Source organism: Phoenix dactylifera, chromosome 2 (assembly GCF_051530095.1).
Source record: "Phoenix dactylifera cultivar Ajwa chromosome 2, Ajwa_hap1_PhDact_Kaust_v1.1, whole genome shotgun sequence".
In the NCBI taxonomy this organism is placed as follows: domain Eukaryota; kingdom Viridiplantae; phylum Streptophyta; class Magnoliopsida; order Arecales; family Arecaceae; genus Phoenix; species Phoenix dactylifera.
This window is the reverse complement of record NC_143191.1, coordinates 5,520,168-5,541,793: the sequence shown is the minus strand read 5'-3', so window position 1 is coordinate 5,541,793 and position 21,626 is coordinate 5,520,168. Positions and strand designations below refer to the sequence as shown.

Here is a 21,626-nt window from a genome sequence, read left to right as displayed (position 1 = left end):
TAGCTTGAACAGTTTGCATCTCTAATACATCAAAGAGAACGAATGATCAATCATCAAACATCTATACATCGATCCCCACCTTTTCAAAATAACTCATTAGCAATTCTTTGATGAGCATTAAATAGAAGGATGAACAAGATAACATTTCATTTATTCATGTATACAAACGTTATAAATGATGTCATACATGGCTGCAAAGGACTTCTTTAGCTTCATTTTTTTCACTTGTTTAAGAAATCACATCTGATATTATACCAGGGGGAAACACCTCTGTTCTGTCGATGATGATCCAAGCATGTTAGTGGAAGCAACTTGTGTACACAGGTTGTGAAGAAACTGACTGAGCCCATTATATATTTATATTTCTCTGATTATTGGCCAACACAAGCATATCAAGCATGTGAAAGCTTTCTTAGAGAGAGCTGACATTTCTCCTCCACCCATTTGCTGATTTGCACATCCAAGATTTGCCCATTAATAGCAGGTGATAGACATTTAATAGTTTTTGCAGCCAATTAATAGCAGGTGATGGATGTTTAAAAGTTCTTACAGCACCACAGAGTAGCATAGAATTTGATATTCTCCAGCTATCAGACTGAGACGGTTAGATCCTTCAGCTGCACCCACCCAAAGGCACATCGGTCTCTGATATTCCGTATCACAGATGTTGCCAAACTAATGGCTGGATGGATTGCTGCAAAATCTTTCTCAAAAGGCAATCTAGCCTTTTGGTCCAACTGCAGCCACCAAATAAACGTTGCTCAAAAACTAGTGGCATGATAACACTGGCTAAAAACAATACCATAACTTGTGATGAAGAGTAACCTTCTCAAGACACCGTGTTGCATCCAACATGTGACAGAAATATGAAAGCTGCCTGTATAGATCTGCCTCTGTGTACTGAACAAATAAGTTCACCAGCTTTTAGTTTTCATACCACAAGGCAAGGGCAAGGCAAGCATCAACAATATAGTTAAGTTGGTCAAAATGCAGCTGGCAAGATAAAGACCTGTCTTATGAGGTGGCCATTACAGCGCGGGTAGTTCGGACAGACTGTTCCTCTCTCGGAATCACCAAACACCCGAAGATTGAGACTGCAAGTGGTATACTTGCACATCTCATCATCACACTGGTAAATGCATCAAATTTATCAAGCATCAATATGAGGATTTAGAGGATGGCCAAGACAATAGAATGCTAATATGGCACCAAGAATATATCAAGAAACTGAGAGACAAAAGTATAAAATGGTCATACCATCATTAAGCCTTTGTAGTACAAGGAGATGAAATTGTCAGCCTGCCTTTTCACCTGCAAATAACACAGGCCTAGCAATTGACGTCAAATGCATATGAATGGATCACGAATTAGATAACAAGGGAAAAATTTTGCACCTGGTTTGCTAACATGGCAGGAGATATTCTGCTTCCATCAACATCATCCGGGCATCTTGGGCAGTGCATTCTGCGCCAGAAGTTACAATCAGGTTCTATTTCTGTTTGTGAATCCAATGAGTTTCCACTGCTCGAAGTAGAAAGTAGGCTGGACACAGGGGGGCACTCAAAAGTACTAGAGCAGCTAGGGCATGATAGCTGCAGGGGCTCACAGCCACGATACCTGCAGGTATTTGACATTGGACAGATCAAGAAAAGTTTCATCCAACCTGCCATTACTCCAGTTCTTATGAAATAGTTCACCTTTCATCATCATCTATTACTGATAAAAGCACAGTAGAAGGATCTTGGCCAACAGAATCGGCAGTTTTGAATTGGAACTAAGCACAAAAAGCATAAAACTTCATGTCATTAGTACAGCAACATTCAAGAATACAAGGCGAAAATTTTGGGTAGAGGCACACCTTAGATGAATCAAGCCCTAAACACTCAGCTAAACGTGCTGGGCTAGTGCCCTGAATGGAAGCACACAGACGTGATACCACAGGATGAATCTGCCAGAAAACCCACGGTTAAATATCTCAAATGATGGCACTTTGAAGATGAAAGACTGCACCAATAAAATGGGCAAATGTGAAGGAGAAACCTGTTGTGACAAGTAATAATCGATGTCTATCATCCATTCGCCACTGTCCCTTTTCAGCTCCTCAGGATGCCTAGCCCTTTGAGCTATTCCTGATGATGGACCAGAACTGGTACCCTGGACAAAAATAAAAACAAAAGGAAGGCTAATTTTAGATGGATTAATGATACTAAAATGGCTACTCACTTGACCTCATTTGGTAGTTAATTATAGGGCAATTCTGACAAGAAATAGGACAGGCTTCTCTCTACTATAGATTTAGCATGATGCCGAAGCTGCAGCTAGTAATATCTAATCCACCAAGATGATAGCAGAGCATTCCATTATTCTCTAGCTACCTTATCGAGCGCCTAACCAAAGCATGGCTCACTGCATATACAGCAATTAGATATTGTGATGTATACCTGCTGGCAGCAAATTATATAAGGAACTGTATCACCAGCAGAACAGCCTGAGTAACCATTTTGCTTCAACCTTAGAGCCACCTAAACAAAATATTAGAACCATGTAAGATAGATGTGTGAAAATCCCAATTAGAAAAATATCAATCTTATAAACAGATAACTGACCTGCACATGAGGTTGGTTTTTAGCATCTGGATAGTCTTCTGGTGGCTTTGTCAAACTCTTTGTGATAACATATTTTTCTAGTTCTATTGCGCCATTCCTCATCTCCTCCTGCACCTGCATACAAAGGAAAGTACTGACAATGATGTCAAAAGGTCAAAAGATATTCTTTTCTTTTTCAATGATGTGAAAGCTTTTCGACAGAGGGTGAGCCTTGGTACAACAGTAAGGTTGCTCCATTGTGACCTGAAGGTTACAAGTTTGAAACACGGAAACAACCTCTCTGCAAAAGGCTGCCTGCATCTGGCCTTTGCAGACCATGCAATGGCGGAAGCCTCGTGCATTGGACCACCTTTTTTTCAAAGCTTTTACATGAGAAAGTAACATGCAAACATTGGATCATACCAATCATCAGTTCAGTAAATCACAGCCATGACAAATAAATTGCATAAAGTAAATTATGAAGTATGAATGCTGCAAAGATTTCTCCATGACGCATGTATTTGCTTACCTCCATAAGAGAACTATGAATCGACTCGACAACATCTTCACATGTCCTGCAATAATAGGAAGTCAGATGGAAATCAAAAGTAGACTTTTTTGAGGATTTTCCTGAATATAAACTATCTTGCTCTGAATTTCTCATCATGTCATGGACAAAATGTAAATAAATGCATACCCTCCAGATAAAATCTGGCTGAGGCAGAAATCCCCTATTTCCTTTGATAATAAACTCCAGTCACGCCGTACCATGTCAAGACCCTTGCGTTCAATGACCTGCCTCATGCATGATATAGTCAATTGGACTTAAAACTCAATAGGTTCTAAGAAGCAAAAGGAGTCAAATATTCAACTTCAACCTCATATGGTGTCCCATCCTTAAACAGCACTTTCACAGCAGCATATTTTTTCTTTTTAAGAAGCAGCATTCTCTTGTACAGACCATCGAGATCAATCTCCAGATAGCGATATTTTTTGTTGACCTAGATAAGAAACAGGTGTATTTAGTGACATCCAATATTTTGCATGTCTAATACATGAAACTTTTCATTCATTCTGTGAAATCTCCATTAGCGGCCTATCACAACTCATTTCCTATAACAAAACCATAAAGGAAAACATTGTCTTTCACTTTATCAAACACAAGCCTCACCTCTTGCATGACCTTCCCAGCAATAGCTTTTGCCTTAGCAATGTCGTCTAATCCACTATAGATCATTATAGAATCTGTATCCCCATAAATTACCTGTTCAAAATCCAAAAAGTACACCAGTAAATAGAACAAATTCTTTACTGAAGTTCTTCATACTTAAATGTGTTTATTGCCGAGTCCTTAAAGCTGCATCTTTGATAAGCAATCAGCAGATCGTGCATTGCTACACATCATGAGCATGTTTGGTGCATGTTAACGACCAAGGGACAAGCAGCTGAATTGATATGAAAGATGACGAAATTCTCTGATGGACAGTTTAAACTCTGTGTTTGTGTGTTTGTGCAAGTGAGAGAGAGAGGGGGGGAGAGTGAAGGGGTTAGGTGGATGGTCCCATCTCATGAGAAAGGGGTGTGCATATGTGACAACTATAAGAGAAAGGAAGGATCTATAGGGCTATGGTATTGATGATGCAAAAGGTTTGGTGGACAATTTTCATCAATTCACAGGAAGAAGGGTTTAGGCAGCTTTGCTCTCCTATGAGTGGGAGACAACAGCAATAACAAGGGCAAGGATGGTGAAAATCAGCATTTATTTGTGTAACATTTCAGAAGGCCAACATGACTATGGTTTTCCTTGTATGGATCAAGAATAGCATTTTCAAGGAAAATTGATTAGGGTGAAAGTTTGAAAGGGGTCGTAAGTTTAAGATACATATGATAATGTTTTACTTAACCTCACTTGTATTATTATTATGTGAATCTCCACTTAAATAAAAAAAATAAAAATCATTCTCTAAATCATCAGTTTTCAAATCCTTCAACACACTATAGGAACATGTAGAGAAACGCAATCTAGTTTCAAAGCATGCTCAAAAAATTTCAATTGGTTTCTTGGTGCTTCGTCACAAAATCGAGCCAGAAGTTTATAGTGGAATTGCTTGAATTTTACAACCAAGGATTGCAAGCAGAATGTTGGAGGAAGAGGAAAAAAGATGTACCTCCAAGTTCAAGTTGTTCTGAACTAGATCAACAGTACTTTGCAAGATTTCCCTTCCCTGCAAAATGCATGCATGAATGAATCAGCACAAAACTTATCTTCAAACTCATTAAATGTGTTCCAATGCCCAATAGTGTGAAACCTATGCAGAATAAAGCAAAATTTCTCACTTGGAGTGTTATCAGCTCAGCAAGTGGTTTCGCATAGAATCTGGAATTTGAAAAGCCCAAGCATCCATACATGCTGAAGCAAATTGGTTAAAAGGAAAGCCCATTCTTAGAATTGTAAGCAAAGCCAAAGTGCTAAAATTTGAACACTGGGAACAATTGCCAAACCTGTTGGCAGTAAGCTTCAATGCCTGCTGTTGAATATCAAGTTGCTGAACTTTGAGACCAGAAGCAGTCTTGAGCCATGACTTAACCATTCTTCTTCTCTCAACCAAATTTCTCAATAACTAAAATCAACACATATACAAACTAAATGGAATAAACCATAAAACTTGCACATAAGATTAGGTAGCACCAAATTATTTTCAAAACATTAAACATAATCTCCACAACAAGCCTAACAACAACGCAAATGTCCACAAATTATCATCATAATAAGATACACAAACTTTTTAAAAATTATTGAATTATTCTTGACTGCTAGAGACGTTAAATTATTCTAAGAATAATTTGTCAGATTGTGATTTACTTGTGAATATATCACATAATTTGCAAAATCTGCAAATAAATCATGAATTATGAATTATTATTGATAATTTATCATGAGCAGAAACACCAGTTCACATTCAAGGTCTGAGCCACTGATCTAATTGAGAAAATAAAGGAACCCCTTCGACCCATTGAACTCAAATAATACAAGAATAAAATAATAAACAATAAAAATTTTAGAAAGTAGTACAAGTCCTTTGCTTTTATTAATTTTTCATGATCCATAAGTTGTGGTACATATCATGGATGGAAAGTATAGTTTATGCTCTTTGTTTTCACTCCACCTATTGGGATTCTAGTGGGTAGAAAGTAGAGTATATGCTCCTTCCCATTCTCCAAAACCATGGCATATGTCCTCAATTTATACTAGTGAGATCCTCGTTATGATTCAGATTTCTCTTCTAGTTGAAAGAGAAGTTAGAAGTTTTCTAATATTGTATAGAGATCCACTCTCTTTATTTGAGTTGGATTTCTCTTCTAGTTAGAAGAGAATGAAAACTTCCCTCTTTTTATGCTAATGAAGTCCAGTCCAAATCGGATTGGATTTCTCTTCTATTTAAAATAGGTTACAAATTACAAAAATAATTTAAAGAATTTTCAAATTGGTAGAAGCTAGATTCTGGCACTTAAATCAACTTCGCCTTTAGTTGCATTGCCAAATTCTTCCTGGATTATAAGTTATGGCTTTCCGAAGTTTCAGTACTTGGTGGAGCCTTGGATGTGGCAAATTTTGCTCCCAAGGTTTTCCAGATCTATATGTAGTGGCCAAATTAGTTCGCAACAGGTTAGACAATCCTTCTACATCAGTCACTTAGGTGGACTGCAAACACAAGAATTGGAGATTTGACTGTTATTGCATTAGAAATAGTATTTTTTTCCTAAAAGGGAAAAATAAAGAGTTGGGACACCAGAACAAACTCTAACCCCCTCTATCCTCCTAAATCTATTCTCTCTCCCTCTTTCTCTTCTTCTCATCCTCCCACAAAGCCACACTTTCGCCTCTTTTCTACCAACTTCAATCCCTCATGAGGGACCCATGGGGGCTACACCATAGGACACCAAACTCTTTAGTTCCAAGTTCTCCTTTCTACCAAATTCAGGACCCCATTAAGGGCTCATGAGAGCCATACCATAGAGCACCAACTCTCTAGTTCAAGTCACACGTGCACACACATACATGTATGCATGCATATCTATATATATATATATATATATATATATATAGATATATAGATATGCATGCATACATGTATATATATGTATATATATGTATATGTATATATATGTATATATCTATATATATGTATATGTATATATATATGTATATGTATGTATATGTATATGTATATATGTATATGTATGTATATGTATATGTATGTATATGTATATATGTATATATATGTATATATATGTATATGTATATATCTATATATATGTATATATATGTATATATATATGTATATATGTATATACATATATATACATATATATATATGTATATGTATATATATATGTATATATATATGTATATATATATATACATATATATACATATATATATATATGTGTATATATATATATATATCTATATAGATGTACACATGTATGTATGTATGTATGTATGTATGTATGCATGCATGCATGTTCATGATTTTTTACCTTTAAACATTCTGAAGTCCAAGATTCTTCTGAACTTTCTCTAAATATGCGGATTTTTTCCAAGTTCCAAACTTCTCAGCCTTGCCAAGTTATTTCCAAATGGCGAACTTGTGACTTATCATGCAAGTGGCTTGATTAACGAATCAGCAGGCCACCTTGAGCAACAAAATAGACCCATACTAATTTATCTTTTCTATGCATTAGTTGACTTAATTTTTGTTCAAGAACTGTGTTTTTTCAAAAAAGTAAAGAATGTGGAATGCAGTAAGTAGCTAAGAATCAAAATTCTCGAAATTTTTAGTTAGAGCCCAAGAAGCTTGATCCGTCACAGCCGGGTGATCATTTTCCATGTCAAGTCCTGGAAATCTTAGAGACAAGAGCAATAGAAAAGCCTACAAAGAATCTAATAAGCAATGACAAAGCAAAACAAACTCCTTGTAACCCTAACAACATTGGCATTGAATGATTTGGTTAGTCCATTAAGGGTCATTGGTTACAAATGGATGTTCCCACAAAACATAATGACCTAACGGTCCTAACCATAAGGCACAATATATGTGTTCTGAAGCACTGTGAGAAACTCCATGACTAAAAACTTTTGTTATGAATTTAAAGGAATGCATGGTATCTTAAATTATAAAATAGAGCATGTTGATATACAAAGAAGAGTGTTCTATACATAATACCAGAGAACATATAAAAAATTAGAACATAGAAGTTTGTGGCCTCATGGAGAAAAATTATAAAATAACCAACCAGGAAGCTCAGCATTGAAACAAAAAGTATGTGCATGTCTTCTGGCTTGGCAAATCTATGGAGAACCATCAAAGTATCCTTTTTTGATAATTAATTAGTGAAGTAACTCTCGAGTATGGAAAATTGGAAATGAAGAAATGGTTAACCTTAGATGTTAAGGCAAAAGTGACCAAGTACTCACAACAAAAAGTTGTCACTACATAATGGTTATTTGGGAAGATACCTCAGGTAAAACTCCAGTAGTTTTTGAAGATGGTAGACTAGGAATTTGACCATCAGGAGATCGTTCAACTGTAGTGAAGCAAATGTTGTATTCCTGTTGAGAAATTACAAATTACATGTCAGGGACATTAACCATGGCATCAAGGCAATAGCAACCTACCAGATAAGCAGACAACTGCATAAGAAACTCCATAGAAAGTTTGCATCTAAAGCTAAAATACCTGAATAATTGAAGGATAAAGACTGTTAAAGTCCAGGAGTAATATATACTTGTCATATAGGCCCTTTTTAGGTTCCAAAACCAAGCCACCAGAGTAGGCAGGACCTTTTTTGCCTTTTCCTTGATCAATATGCAGTGCACAATTGTCCAGAGAAACATCATTCACATTTAAGTCATCAGCATCCTCACCATCTATACCAGCATTTTGTTTTCTCTTTGTAGTGCTTGATTCTTTATTGCGTGCAGCAATCTTGTCTGGCACGATGTACTTCTTTGCATGAAAAGAATGCAACAGAAGGTACTCCACCCTCTGTGCTCTAGCACCCTGAAGATGTGGCATGTGATAAACAGTATTTTGGTTAAGCTTCAGATGATTAGTTATGATCAATAAGACATGAGAATATACCTGAAGAGTTTTGCCCCAAAGATTGCCACTGATATTAGTTAACTGCCGAGTAAGAGGAAGAACGCTCAAATGGAACATAAGTTCCAGAGATAGCCAGGCATCAGTCTCACCATATTCAACCTACTTCCAAGTAAGAAATCATCATTTAGCATAACAGAATGCTGAATCCAAAGTAGTAGGCAGATTCTAGAAATTCATGTTTTACTGGAAAAAAATGCATAACAAGAAAAATGTCATTCTGTTTGAAACCTACCAGTTCAAGAAGCGCTCCTGATGTTTGGAACATGGCAGGAATATCATGCGGAGAAATCTCCTTTCTGTCTTTTTTGAGTTGTGTTTTCGCAAGTTGGGTCAGAGAATAACTTACCTAAAATGGGAAACATATATAAGAAGGATGACAAAAATGGGCAACTTAAGCCTTACCTGATAGAAATTTTAAATCTAACAAACCTCCTTCAAAAGATCGCGTGAGCACAGATAGGTATCACATAGGAGACGACCTGCAATGCAGGACATGATTCCAGGACTAGCACCAGATCCATATAGAACATTTCCTTTGGTGAGCTTTGGCATCACAGAACGTTTAAGGCGACCAATCTTGGACCACATGCTACTTGGCACCTTACTAGCCTGCATTGAGGGCGGGAACAGGCATTCCTCTTGTAATTAACTGGTTATCCAAAGAATGAGTGAAATAAAAACTGCATGCAGAGAAAGTTCTGCTACATAAACACAGTGCAAATATGCATGAGAAGGTTTTAGAAGAAGCAAGGAGAAAAATATGATTGACTGAAGAACATGACTACAAAGAACTGAAAGTGAGTTGGGCCCTGCCCAACTCTTTTTCTCAAAAAAAAAATTATAAAAAAAATAAAATAATTACAGCTGGAAAAATATTGGTCCATCTTGAACATAAGTTTACTCAAAATCTAAATATGGGAATAGGGGCTTCAGAACATGTCATTTTCAGATGGAAGCACATTACTGGTTAAAATAGTGAGCTTCACATAATAGCCAAACCTGAGCTCGGTGGAGAAGCACATCAAGGTCAAAGCCTGAAATATTGTGCCCAACAAGAATATCACCGTCCAATTTGTTCAGTTCAATCATCAAACGATTTAACAAGGCTCTTTCACTGCAACAGATGCAAAAACACCAGCCTGAGTGAATGCAAACTAGCAGCATAAATGGCACCTTAAAGTAAAGCAAGAAAACAATGGGTACAAAAGATAAGCAAGAGTGAACCTGCTTTCCAGTGCCAAAACAGTTGCACCAGCTTTTGAATTTCTTTCAGAAACTTCCTTTGTGAGACCCATTGGAAATATACCTCCATCAAGTTTCCGGACAACAGTAAAATGGCTAAGTGCACCCCTTCTCTTCCATTCTGATGCCAGCATAGGACCATCAATCTAAACATGTATGTTCCAGAACACAGGTGCATGAGAGAATGAATTAAATCAACCAAGCCATTAGTCATTGGAAAATAACATCGCAACTAGATAATGGCTCTAAAAGTTACAAGCACAAGATAGAAGATATTTTTATCCATTAGCAAAGAAAGTAAGACACACATCCTGAAGCTCAATTCAGTGCCTTACAATTGAATGCTCAAAGACATTAGCAGAACCTTTTACATACTTTTGCCTTGTGACAGCAGATGACAGAGGCTGACACTATCTCATTAGTGTTATGCTTTTCATTGATAATTGTTTTCAAATTTATTGCTGCAACAATCACTGGAGGAATTTCTAGCAAAATCTTTGAAGTAGAAACAGATATGTCCTTGGGACAATCGACAGTGATCTCAAATTTACACCAGCTGACCTGTTTCACAACTAACCACAAAAGTTAGTGCATACTGATAATACACATGCATTGACATAGCAAACTAAGCAAAGGGTACGTAGTTCACAATAGGAGGAAAAAAAGAAAGGATCAAAACAAAATCTAAAAGAAAGAGCAACAGGTAAATGAGAAATAGTACAAAATGGAGTTTAAGATCACACCCGCTGAGTATTTGGACAGCTCACAAATTTCGTAATTGACAACCAAGATGGTCCCTTGATTTTCCTTTTGATCAGAAACAACTCCAAAGCACTGAAAACCAAGATTTCAGTAATTTTTTTCAACAATTGATGCATGAAATAAGTATTGAACTTTTTTTCTTGAAGAAGAGATACAGATATCAACAAAGCTCAATTGTCGTGGACTAAATTTAATGCATTATTAAGATTCTAGTGCAACATTATGTCAAAAGCATCAACTTATGATAGCAAACTCCACATAAAGATTATGTAGCCCAAGTTTAGTCATGAGGCTTAAAAAGTCTAAGCCATGTTCTGCTAAGATGTCATATAGAATTTGAGATTTGCTTCATATTAGCAGATTGATATAGCCACTATTTGAGTCCCCGCTGAAGTAAACCAACTTGGATTTGTGTCAAATGACTTGAACAGTATATTTTGATAGTGTTCATAGATTATAATCCCAGAGAAAATAATATAGGCAGTTATATTGAGTTATTTATCGATCATAGTATTCCTTCTGATATGTTTTAGACTTGGTTTCTTAAGACTTGAGAATAGGAAAAACGAAATAGGTGAAGTTGTCTTGCATGAAATGGCTATTCCCTGGAAGCATCTCCATCTTGTTTGGTTGCATTTTCTTAATATCAAGTAACAATGACTGGAACAAATTTGCACTTCGTTTTCAAAGGACAGGAATAAACTTGGTAGATGGAACAATGATAAACAAGTGATAGCCACCTAGCCTATGGAATAGCTACTTGAATTAATGGGTTTGACAGGAAGAAAAATAAAATAAGTCAGCACTTCTTCTAGTTGGCAATTAGACAGGGTAGAACATATACCATCCTTTACTCCCTCGGTCATTATTTCTTGAACCAAGTTGTACTTTTGAAATAGGGGGAAAAAGAACAAAAATTTTAAGTATTGTACTTTCCACCACCATTAGCAAAAACATAGAAAGCCCAAATTACAAATATCACTTATCCATATTCAGTGTAGTAGCATGCTACCACACAAGGTATGCCAAACCGATACTGGTAGGCATACCGTTCGGCTACCGGACCAATTCAGTACTGGTTTGAACCGAATCAAACCAGTACCACTGGTTCGCTCGTGCTGTGGTCAAATCAGCCACATCGCATGCACTATGGTAAAAAAAAATGAACCAGTGAGAACTGACCGGTTCGCACCAGTTCCTAGCCATACCGTCCGTTCCATCCTATATGCAACTAGTACTGGCCTATGAGGCCGGAATTGTTTTTTAAGGCCGAACCGGACCGGTCAGAGACCGGACCCATTCGGTACAGGCTGAACCGACCGGTACGGACTGGTTCAGCATTCTTTGCTACCACATAAGTCTACATAATATCCTACATTGACCAAAATTTGTAAGTCTACATACCATGGAAGAAAAAGAAAAGAAAATCAGTCAGCACAAAGTAAATCATCATTGAATTATATTTTCTTCTTCCTTTTAACTTTCGAAAGAAGGCACAAATCCAACCTCATCCACTGGCTGAACTTTGTTTACTTCTTGTTTCCTTGGGCCTATAAAGAAAGAGAGCATGTGTTCCTTCCAACAACATAAATCTTTATCTTCATATCAAAATCTGACCTAATCTAGCATATTGCTTCTTCAATTTGTCATATTCAATCTTACTAGCCCCAAAGAAGGTGTGCTCTTTCTATCATATCCTATGGGATGAGGTTGTCTCAGTTTTTTCATGGAGCAGGATGCGCCGCCTTCTCATCTCATCCCAAGACATGCCGATCAGGATGTTGGGATAATGGTGGGACAGTCTTGTCCGACAGTGAGGATGGTACTTTGTCTCGATGTCCCACAGGACGTCCTGTCGAAACTTGAGTCCTTGCTTGCTAGTTCCAAACAGTTTCTTGAATAAGCTCATAACTTGCATCATTTGATTGGCAGTAGAGCTGACCACGGGCCTTCTGGCCCGCCCAGCCCGGCCCGAAATTTTTCGGGCTTGGGCATTAAAAATAGGCCCATGGGTCGGGCCTGGGCAGAAAAAGCGACCCGACCAAAAAAATTGGGTCGGGCCTGGTCGGGCCATTCTGGCCCATTTCCAGATTCCAAACAAAGAAAAAATTGGGCCTGTCGGGTCGGGCCTATCGGGTCAGGCTGGGCTAGACGGGCCTAGGACCAGATTTATAAAGTCGGGTCGGGCTTGGACAAAAATTTAAGCCCGACAGTCGGACCGGGCCGGGCCTGAGCATAGCCATCGGGCCTAATTTCTGCTGTAGAGCCCGGCCCGAGCCCGGCCCGGCCCGAATTTTGATCAGCTCTAATTGGCAGCATACCCCAACACAATGCCTATTGAAAGCAAAACAATGTATTATCCTGAAATCTCCCTCCAAAAGTTTTCATGGAAAAGGGTGCATTTCATTTTTTTCCTTTTCTCATGCAGATAAATTTGCTTAAGATGCTTCCCATTGATCAAGATCAACCTTTTTCACTCACCAAAAACATTAGTGATATATAGAGAATAAAGAACAAAGAATAAAGTTCTGACCACCAAAGATAACAACTTTGGTGTGTTAATATGGTTCTCCTTCGACATTGAAAAGAAAGGCCTGTCGTACTGGTCGGTACCGTACCATACAGTATACCATACCATATCGGTACCAGACCAGTACGCAATCTCGTACCGTACCGATATTCAATATGCCTCGGCATCTCGTACCATATCGCGTACTAACACAATAATAGAATGGTACCGGTATGGGGTTTAGTACCGAGACAATGAACCTCGTTAGAAAATCTAAAAAGATTAGAAGCACAATAGATGTGAAGATGAGGATTTTTTTTCTTGAAGTTTTAGCTTCATAGACCTTGTCTTTTATGAATCTTGAAAGTTGAAACCCTTAAATATGCTATTTTTATGGTTGAGATAGTTTCAAGACTAAAAAAATAAATTCATCTTAATCAAAATAAAATAGGAATGACTGCCAACTTTGACCAACATGTGAAGTCAGTCTTTACTCAGTTTGAGGCGTGATCGTTATGATTCCATTAAATCACATGATGTGGTGGATAGCAATATTTTCAAAAAATTGAACCAGAGCAGCTGGTTGAGCTAATTGAACCATCCCAAGTCTGTGAATTCAAACCCTAAACTATTCCTCTATAAATAAAATATAAAAAAAAATAGATTCCTATATAGAAATTATCTAAACTGCAGGTTAAACTAGTAACTGAGACATTTTTTATGTACAGAAATTTCAGGACTTACAATTTGATGGTGTGTTAGAGTGATCCTACATTCAAGATTGAGACTAGAATCTGCCAAACCGGTCGGTTCAGGCTGTACTGAACCAGTGCCGACAGCTACCGGTATGGTTCAGCTGTAAAAACTAGTACCGAACCGAAACCGGTGCGACCGGCACCGGTAGAAGCGGGGAAGAAGAGGAGGAAGAAGAGGAAGAAAGAAGAGAAGAAGAAGCGGGGAGGAAGAGGAGGAAGAAGAGGAAGAAAGAAGAGAAGAAGAAGCGGGGAAGAAGAGAAGGCAAGTACCGGAAAAAGGGGGACATCTCTTCCTTGCTCGCGGGCGGGACCTCTCTTCCTTCCTTGCTCGTGGGAGAACGGGGGGAACCGAGAAAGAGAGGAGAAGAGAGGAGAGAGGGGAAGAAGGAGGGTTCGGGAAGAAGAAGAAAGGGAGGAAAAAAATAAAGAAAGGGAAAAAAAAACCGCGCACGGGGCCAAGTGGGGAACCGAGCACGAGTGGGGAACCGTGAGCCCGCTCGCGCCCGCACACGGTTCCCCGCTCTGCCTCGATTCCCCGCGTGGGCTTTAAATGCCGCACAGAGTGGCATTTACTCTATGGTAACGCGCGGGCGCGCGTCGGACGCATGTTTTTTTTTTCCTATTTCGACCGGTTCGGTACCGGTTCCGACCGATAGTGTACCGGAATCGATCTTCAACGGTACACTGGTACTATTGCTACCGCAGACCTTGATTGAGACACTGATTTCTTCTTCCTACCCGCTCCATAGCCTTGACCACCAGTCTTGACAGCTCAACATCATGCTCAAGATTGTGTTAAAGGTTATTCCATGTTATTACTTACAATAGGTCAGACCTTTGTTTAGTTATTTGGGTGAACAGCTAAGTGGTTTATCTGCTAGCACAAAGAGAGTGGAATTATTTTAGGCATTTAGTTATATAATTTATAGTTCTAATATAATCTTAAATTATAAAAAATAATCAATTAGCATGTACATTATATAATGATGATGTCACACTTCACCTCTCAGTGACCTGACGGTTGAGGTGCTGACACATAACTAGGTCACTTTTCCAGTTCCATCAGTACAACCCACACATTCAGTTGTTGCAACCCAAGAGGAAGCAGGCAATCCATGATGAATTTAGTTCACTATTTGGCCGCAAGAATTTAGCATTTTTTTGGTTAATATTATGGATCATTCAAGTAAGAGAGGAAATCTTTGTAATCTGCTAACAGCATAGTGCAGGCCAGCAGGAATACCTCAATTCTTCAGATTATCTATCAATTTGTTATTTTCACCCTTTTCTTTGTTAACCTCTTGGATCATAGGGTTGCACCAACCAATTTCAACATGGCTGGCTCAAACATTATTTGTAAGGTGCTTTCATAGCTTATTTTAAGCCAGTGCTAGTAAAGTGGCATGGTACCCCTGCTGCGCAATGATCAAGGTTAAAACCCTAGCTGATAAAGGACAATCACAGCAACCGGGGAAGTATTTATGACCAGAGGAATGTAGAAAGAAATGTTGCAAACATGGTTATATTCTATCAGAAACTAGGGTTTAAAAATGCCATCAAAAACAGTAAGCTCCATCTATATGAAATCACCTTCTTAAATAAAATTTTATGCAACAAAACATAAGATGACAAATTTGTATAAACAATCTGCAACATTCTACATTAAGGCATGCACAGGACAGAGGTCTTAGTTGTTCTATATATGAAATAGACTTACTATGCCTTAAAAATAAGATTTTTAACTTTTGAAGTTTGTTTAATGCACATCTACTTTTACAATTTTCCTTACATTAGTTATACTAAAATCTTGCAAAGAAACACAAAGTTGACTGATCAAACCTGCTGTGTGTTCCCAGTAATGCAAGGAAATGTTTTCCTTTAAGATCTGCAGGAAGTGGTGGATCCTGAAACCAATTGTTTGAAAGTGAGTTCTTAGATTTCAAGTACCGAAACATAAATAACAAGAACTTTCTTAAAGCAAACAAACAAAAATGGTTGTATAATGAGGTAAGATCTTATTAATCCTTATGAGGAGGTAAGCTTTGTCTTCAGCCAAGTTCAATCTCTGTACATCCACATTTAACATTGCATTTGTCATTGTATCAACATCTTCAACAAGGATTACAAAGCAAGTAGGACAAATGTATGCATCCAAAGATTAGCCTCCAGACTCACCATTTTATTAAGGGAAAAATTATTAAAATGAAAGAAATAAAAGAAACGGGAGAATATAAGGGAGAGATAAAATGAGATCTACATAAGAAGATCAAAAATAAAAATCAATTCTAAACAACTATTTATGAGGGTGGCTTTACCTCCTAACAAGTACAATTGGTGACTTTAACTCCAAATATCATAAAGAAAATTATGAAGCATTATTAATCAAGTTAATATCAATCTTGGTATTAAACTTAAGAGCCAAAAAAAATAATATTCTTGTCTCTGTTCCTTCTATATTACTCTCACACCCTAACAATACACTTGAAACAAATCATTTTTGTGCATCTAGCCCTTAAAGAAGTACAGTTCCTAAGAAGACCTGAATAAGAGGGATGAAGTAAATGCTCACATCCTTTACAAATTTTATGGCAGTAACTAATTGCATAAATAGTAGGTTGAAATATCTCACAGATCTCATTAAACTGTATAGAAACAGAGTCCATCTAAACCATCATTTATTCTACTTGAGAAAATTACAAGGCAAATATTGATATAACCTTGAAAAACCTAACAGAACATGATTCTTGCTTCGTTGCTTACATGTAAGTTGTTATTGACTCATAGACCCAATCCAAGATTTATGCTGCATCAGTTGGATTTAAGCACCGACATACATAAAGTTTTCATGCAAAAGAACATAGGGAAAAGCATCGACCAGGTCATAGGCTCTACAAGCAGATAGAATGAAATAATTTCCAGCATCAGATGAAAAATTGGCAAGTCAAATAAATGAGTAATATTGAATGCAAGCAGTTACATGATTTTCTATAAGTTTTGGTCTTTGATCATTCAAAACACACAATATAAAGAGCCCAGAAGCACACTATGATCATGTCTAAAGCAAGATTGTTCTAGAACATGGACACAGCAAACACTTTCCCTGGAGGTATATGCATACATCTGAAGTTATATATAAGCGATTTTGAGTGCAATAACAAAGTAAGCACTAAGTACTACCTTAAATGGATAGTTGACCTTGAGGACGTACTGCTCTCCAATAGGTATATCAGACCGCTCAAACGCATAGCTTCTCTGTAACGTGTCCATGTATAATAAAAAAAAGGAAATAAAGAATAAGTTAGAGGACAAATGTGCATAAACATGATAAAGTCACTATGATCAATTAATACACATGATTGGTTACAAACCTTGACCGGTGTCATGCTAAAAGTTGATATGTTGAGATCCAATAATCTTTTTGCTATTTCACTCTTTAAATCTGATGCCATTCCCTACAAAGTTTATGAATTTGCAAAAATAAATCAATTTATGCACCTCATTGCGGAGGAAAAAAGGCAATGCAGTCATATTGTACCATAATGCACTAAAGCATTGGGAGTTGAAAATTTACTTGTAGAGTTGTTCTAAAAGCTGTTGCTGAATCTCGGGAATCCTTGGTGTTTCTTTCAATCTCCGCTATAGCATTGCCTTGAAACACAGAACTGTTCGGAATAGCATAAACACATCTTTGCATATTCTTTACAACCACGCAGCAGCTGTGATATGCATTGCCTGCTTTGACCTTACCACAAGGGAATTGCTTTCACAATCAAATTGTCACATCCAAAATTGCAAATGTAATGATGAATAAAAAAAAATTGAATCATGCAAACTTCATTGAACAAGAAGACTCTTGATACGCTGTGAAAATTGTGAGCTCTCATAAATGGAAGCAGTTTGCCTTACCATCGGTGGCAAGTTCGACCATCCTCAGATGGTGATGATTGGGAATGCATCATGGGTGCACCCTGCCATCCCCATCCATTTCAAGGTTGCACTCACCATCGGTGATGAGATAAACCCATTCCCTGATAAATCATCCTTCTCATCATGAAGTGGAAATATTTGCAGCATTGACTAAGGTCTTAAAAACATAAATTCTATCCAAATCTAAACCAAATTATGTCCTTGATTTGATTGAATTGTGTGTCATGTGCTGTGTTAATGCACTTGCTACCTTTATCAATGTTCTTCAGCCAATGTCATTTTCCATTTTCCCCGGGATTTGAACCCTGTACATCTTCCAAAGACAAAACCTTAAGGGTGATGATGCCAACCAATTGAGCTAACAGTTGCTGGCATCAAATATCATTTAGTTGTTCAAAAAATTATCCTTTATTGTGAGTATTTTTTTTAGTTTTTCTAAGACATTCATCTCAGGTCCTGTTTTTAGAGTTGCACGACTTCTTTAAAGCACAAAATTTTATCAATGCAAGAACCAACCATCAAGCCAATGCCATGAGCTATAACTATCAGGCATATGCATATAACAATGGCAGGATAACATTCAAGCAGAACTGTGAAGCAAATAAATGGCCAAGGTCTCTACAATTCAAGAGCCCATTCAAGGTGCAGACTTCTTTGGAAGTCGCTCTATATAGTCATCAACAATTACTTTAGGAGTCAAAGGAAAAGGAATTTTTTATTTATTATTTAAGAAGACAGTGGTCATCAAATGTTAGAAGTATTTCCTTGAGTTTCTCATCCTCTACTTTAACCTTATTCTTCTCTACATTTCCAGTAGAAAGACACATCATATATAATTCATTTAGAATTGTTAATCTATAATTGTCGGACGCATCAAAAAGAAGTGGATAACAAATTGGCATGCAAAGTTTCTGCATAGAAAATCCCTCAAAAAATGTATAACAAATAAGTTCACAATCATAAGCACTTCAATCATGGTCGTAAACCGAAAAATAATTCATGAAGATAATATACCTTTCCAAATAGATATAGCGTACCCAAATTAGCACCAAATGGCTCCTCGTAAGCATCAATTATATAGAAGGGGAGTGACCCATCAGAATCCAACATAAACTCAGATTTCTCATCAACATTTCGATTTGATTCAATTGCCCCTCCTTCACTTCCACCATTCCCATCTTCTCCGCAAACCGCCTTCCAGCCAGCTGTAGCATTCGTCACAGTGCTATCCCCTTCCACCTTAATCTTTGCGTTAAGAGCAAACCCCTTCTCGCTGTTCTTCACCTCAGTTTTCAGCTCCCTATTTGCGTCAGATTTCACCACATCTAGGCCCCCATTACTCACCGAATCAACCCTAGAATCTAAAACCACCTTCTCTTTCACTTCCACAGCGACATCCTCTTCGTGTCCCAAATTACCATTTTCTTGAACACAAATCTCTGATTCTGGATGAGAGACTGCCAGATCCGCTGATTCAGGCAATCCAACTTCAACAGCACGATCATCCAGGGTAGATTGTGTCTCGTTCTTGATCTGAATCACCGGCAGCGGGGTGGCAGAACCCCGAGATCCATGAATGCTTCCTGTTACCGATGCTCGCCGTCTTCTCGCCTCCCGATCGGTCTCATCGGGCGCGAATTCGGCGATCACGTCATCGACAATGCTATCAGAAGACAAAGATGACCCCTTTCCCCTATCAATCTTTTTGAAAACCGAGGACGTGAACATCGAGGAGAGCCTCTGCTTGCCCATCAGCGCGGCGGCGGCCGAGAGAGAGGAAGGCGGGGGCTTTTTGGGGGCGGGGTCCTTCTTGGCCGCCGCCTTCCTCTTCTTGGGCCGCTCCTCGTCGCCGTCGGTTAGGTCCTCGTCGGAGGACTCGGGGAAGCTGGGGTGGGACCAGTCCTCCTCCTGGCCTTCGTCGGTGTAGCCGAGGCCATCATCGTCGACGATGAAGCCACGGGAGGCCTCCCTGCGGCGGGCGACGAGGGCGGCGTAGTCCTCCTCAGCGACGGTGTCGTAGATGGGGGCCTCCATCTTGATCTGGAGCCCGCCGCCAGCCTCGGAGCGGCGGCCGCCGGAGCTGCGGAGGGCCTTGAGGCGCTCCAGGGCGGCGGATCGGGCGGCGGCGTCCCCCCCCTTGGCTCGAGTCCGGCGGCCGGAGACGTTGGGCTCCGCCATTCTCTCTCCTTCGCTCTCGCTCTCTGGCCTGATCGTCGGCTCGCTCGCGCACAGAAAAGCCCGCTGCGTAGTTTGCTTTGCGCGGGAAATGGTTCGAGGATTGGCGCCAAAAAGGAGAGGCTGGAGAGCTACTAGGGTTTCTGCTTTCCGCTTTGTTTTGCGAGGAATGTGACGCAACATGGCGCGGCTAACCAAACACAAAGCAACCCGATTTTGATCTGATCTTAAGAAATCGAGTTCGAGTTGGGTTTGAGTTGAGGAGCTTTGAGTTAAAGATCGCGTTGGGCTGAGTTATGGGCCAATATCTCGAGGGCTTAGATGGGCCCCATTCAGCCTTCAACCCAAGCCCACTTGCCCAACTTCCACCCTTGACATGAGATGAAAGAGTTGGAGCCCACGTTTACCGTTGAATGGAAGGTAATTCTAACGCGAAATTATCATCCTTGGGTTGGTAGAGTCATCTTGACCCACCAATACATCAAGTCAAGTTCAAGTCAATGGTCCTTCTCCGTTCAAGCATAGAGTGCATTACTATGATTAAGAATAATTTTTAATATGCATATATATATATATATCGTAATAAAAGTGATTTACCTTGTTGGATGTTGATCCTAGCAATTCATGTTTTAGGGGAGGAAAGTAGAGATAAAAGAATGATTGGATTTTAAATAGTCCAGTCTAGAGCAATCGAAAACAAAAATGAATTATTAAAAAAAAAAATCAAAGTTAGGGTTGAAGGTTAAAAAGTATTAAAAATAATTTATTGTAGAGGTTAGCTTGAGTCAGGTTGGAATGATACCCTTAGTTGGCTCGAGGAGCCTTCCACCTCTTAATTTTTTTTATTATTATTCTCTTCAAAATCAGCCATCTCTAATATATTCAATATGGTCCTAGATTTTATGACCCATAAAAATTCACTACTAGCTAAAATTATAGATTTTTTTCAATAATTATAGTTGCAAAAGTTTTGGATTCGAAAATTATTTTTTAGATAAATCATTCCAATAAATAATATATATAGACAGATGCATATACATCTCTCTCTCTATATATATATATACACTCTCAGAGAAAAAGTAAACGTGATAAAATATATAGTTTAAAAATATGTTAAAATATTTTTTTAAAAAAATACGTGAATTTATTTATTGTTATTTTGAGATTTTTCGGTTTTTTGGGGTCATGTGTTTCCGGGTCCCACCGCACACCGCACACCGTGTTGTCTCCACGAGAAACTTGGTTGGTTGTCAAGCTCCGATCGGGTTTCGCCAATCCTTTGGGTTCATGCAATTGGAGATCCATGCCGCTGCTCCGCCGATTCGAGGGACGGTCAGCCATGCGAGCCGAATGGTGGTACGAGCTTCACATGGAACTCGGTGCTCCAAGTGGGGTTCACAGCGCCACCTACCGAGCCGAGCTAGTGATCTATTTCACATGATCCAATCCCGGACCGGAAGAATTCCGTCTTATATCCCGTGATCCGTGAAAGAGACCTTGAGAG

The 21,626-nt window shown here is 38.7% G+C and overlaps 1 protein-coding gene across 2 annotated transcripts; it reads right to left on the bottom strand.

Annotated features, from left to right (window-relative positions):
* Window positions 1-95: 95 nt before the first annotated feature.
* Window positions 96-20,243, bottom strand: ICU2 (DNA-directed DNA polymerase). Of its 2 annotated transcripts, XM_008787637.6 has the most exons (32): window positions 18,962-20,221; window positions 17,592-17,762; window positions 17,389-17,472; window positions 17,198-17,272; window positions 15,860-15,924; window positions 10,738-10,828; window positions 10,370-10,555; window positions 9,977-10,140; window positions 9,752-9,866; window positions 9,182-9,361; window positions 8,985-9,098; window positions 8,732-8,851; window positions 8,327-8,650; window positions 8,107-8,199; window positions 5,088-5,206; window positions 4,923-4,995; window positions 4,754-4,810; window positions 3,757-3,849; window positions 3,464-3,586; window positions 3,283-3,380; window positions 3,115-3,160; window positions 2,607-2,720; window positions 2,442-2,522; window positions 2,041-2,154; window positions 1,859-1,948; window positions 1,698-1,774; window positions 1,395-1,617; window positions 1,258-1,311; window positions 1,010-1,129; window positions 826-900; window positions 551-737; window positions 96-447 (listed from the first exon to the last, which is right to left on the bottom strand). In XM_008787637.6, exons 1-31 carry the CDS (start codon window positions 20,123-20,125, stop codon window positions 591-593), a joined length of 4,650 nt encoding a protein of 1,549 aa, XP_008785859.4. In that variant the 5' UTR covers window positions 20,126-20,221; the 3' UTR covers window positions 96-447; window positions 551-590. The 2 variants fall into 2 exon arrangements, with proteins under 2 accessions (XP_008785859.4, XP_008785858.4); XM_008787636.5 differs by having other exon boundaries at window positions 96-737; window positions 18,962-20,243.
* Between the last annotated feature and the right edge of the window lie 1,383 nt (window positions 20,244-21,626).

Coding starts and splice junctions, on each gene's coding strand:
- ICU2 (XM_008787636.5), bottom strand. CDS start 20,125: ATGGCGGAGCCCAACGTCTCCGGCCGCCGGACTCGAGCCAAGGGGGGG. Junction 3,161..3,282: donor AGCCAGATTTTATCTGGAGG/GTATGCATTTAT, acceptor CTATTATTGCAG/GACATGTGAAGATGTTGTCG. Junction 2,155..2,441: donor ATATAATTTGCTGCCAGCAG/GTATACATCACA, acceptor ATTTTTGTCCAG/GGTACCAGTTCTGGTCCATC.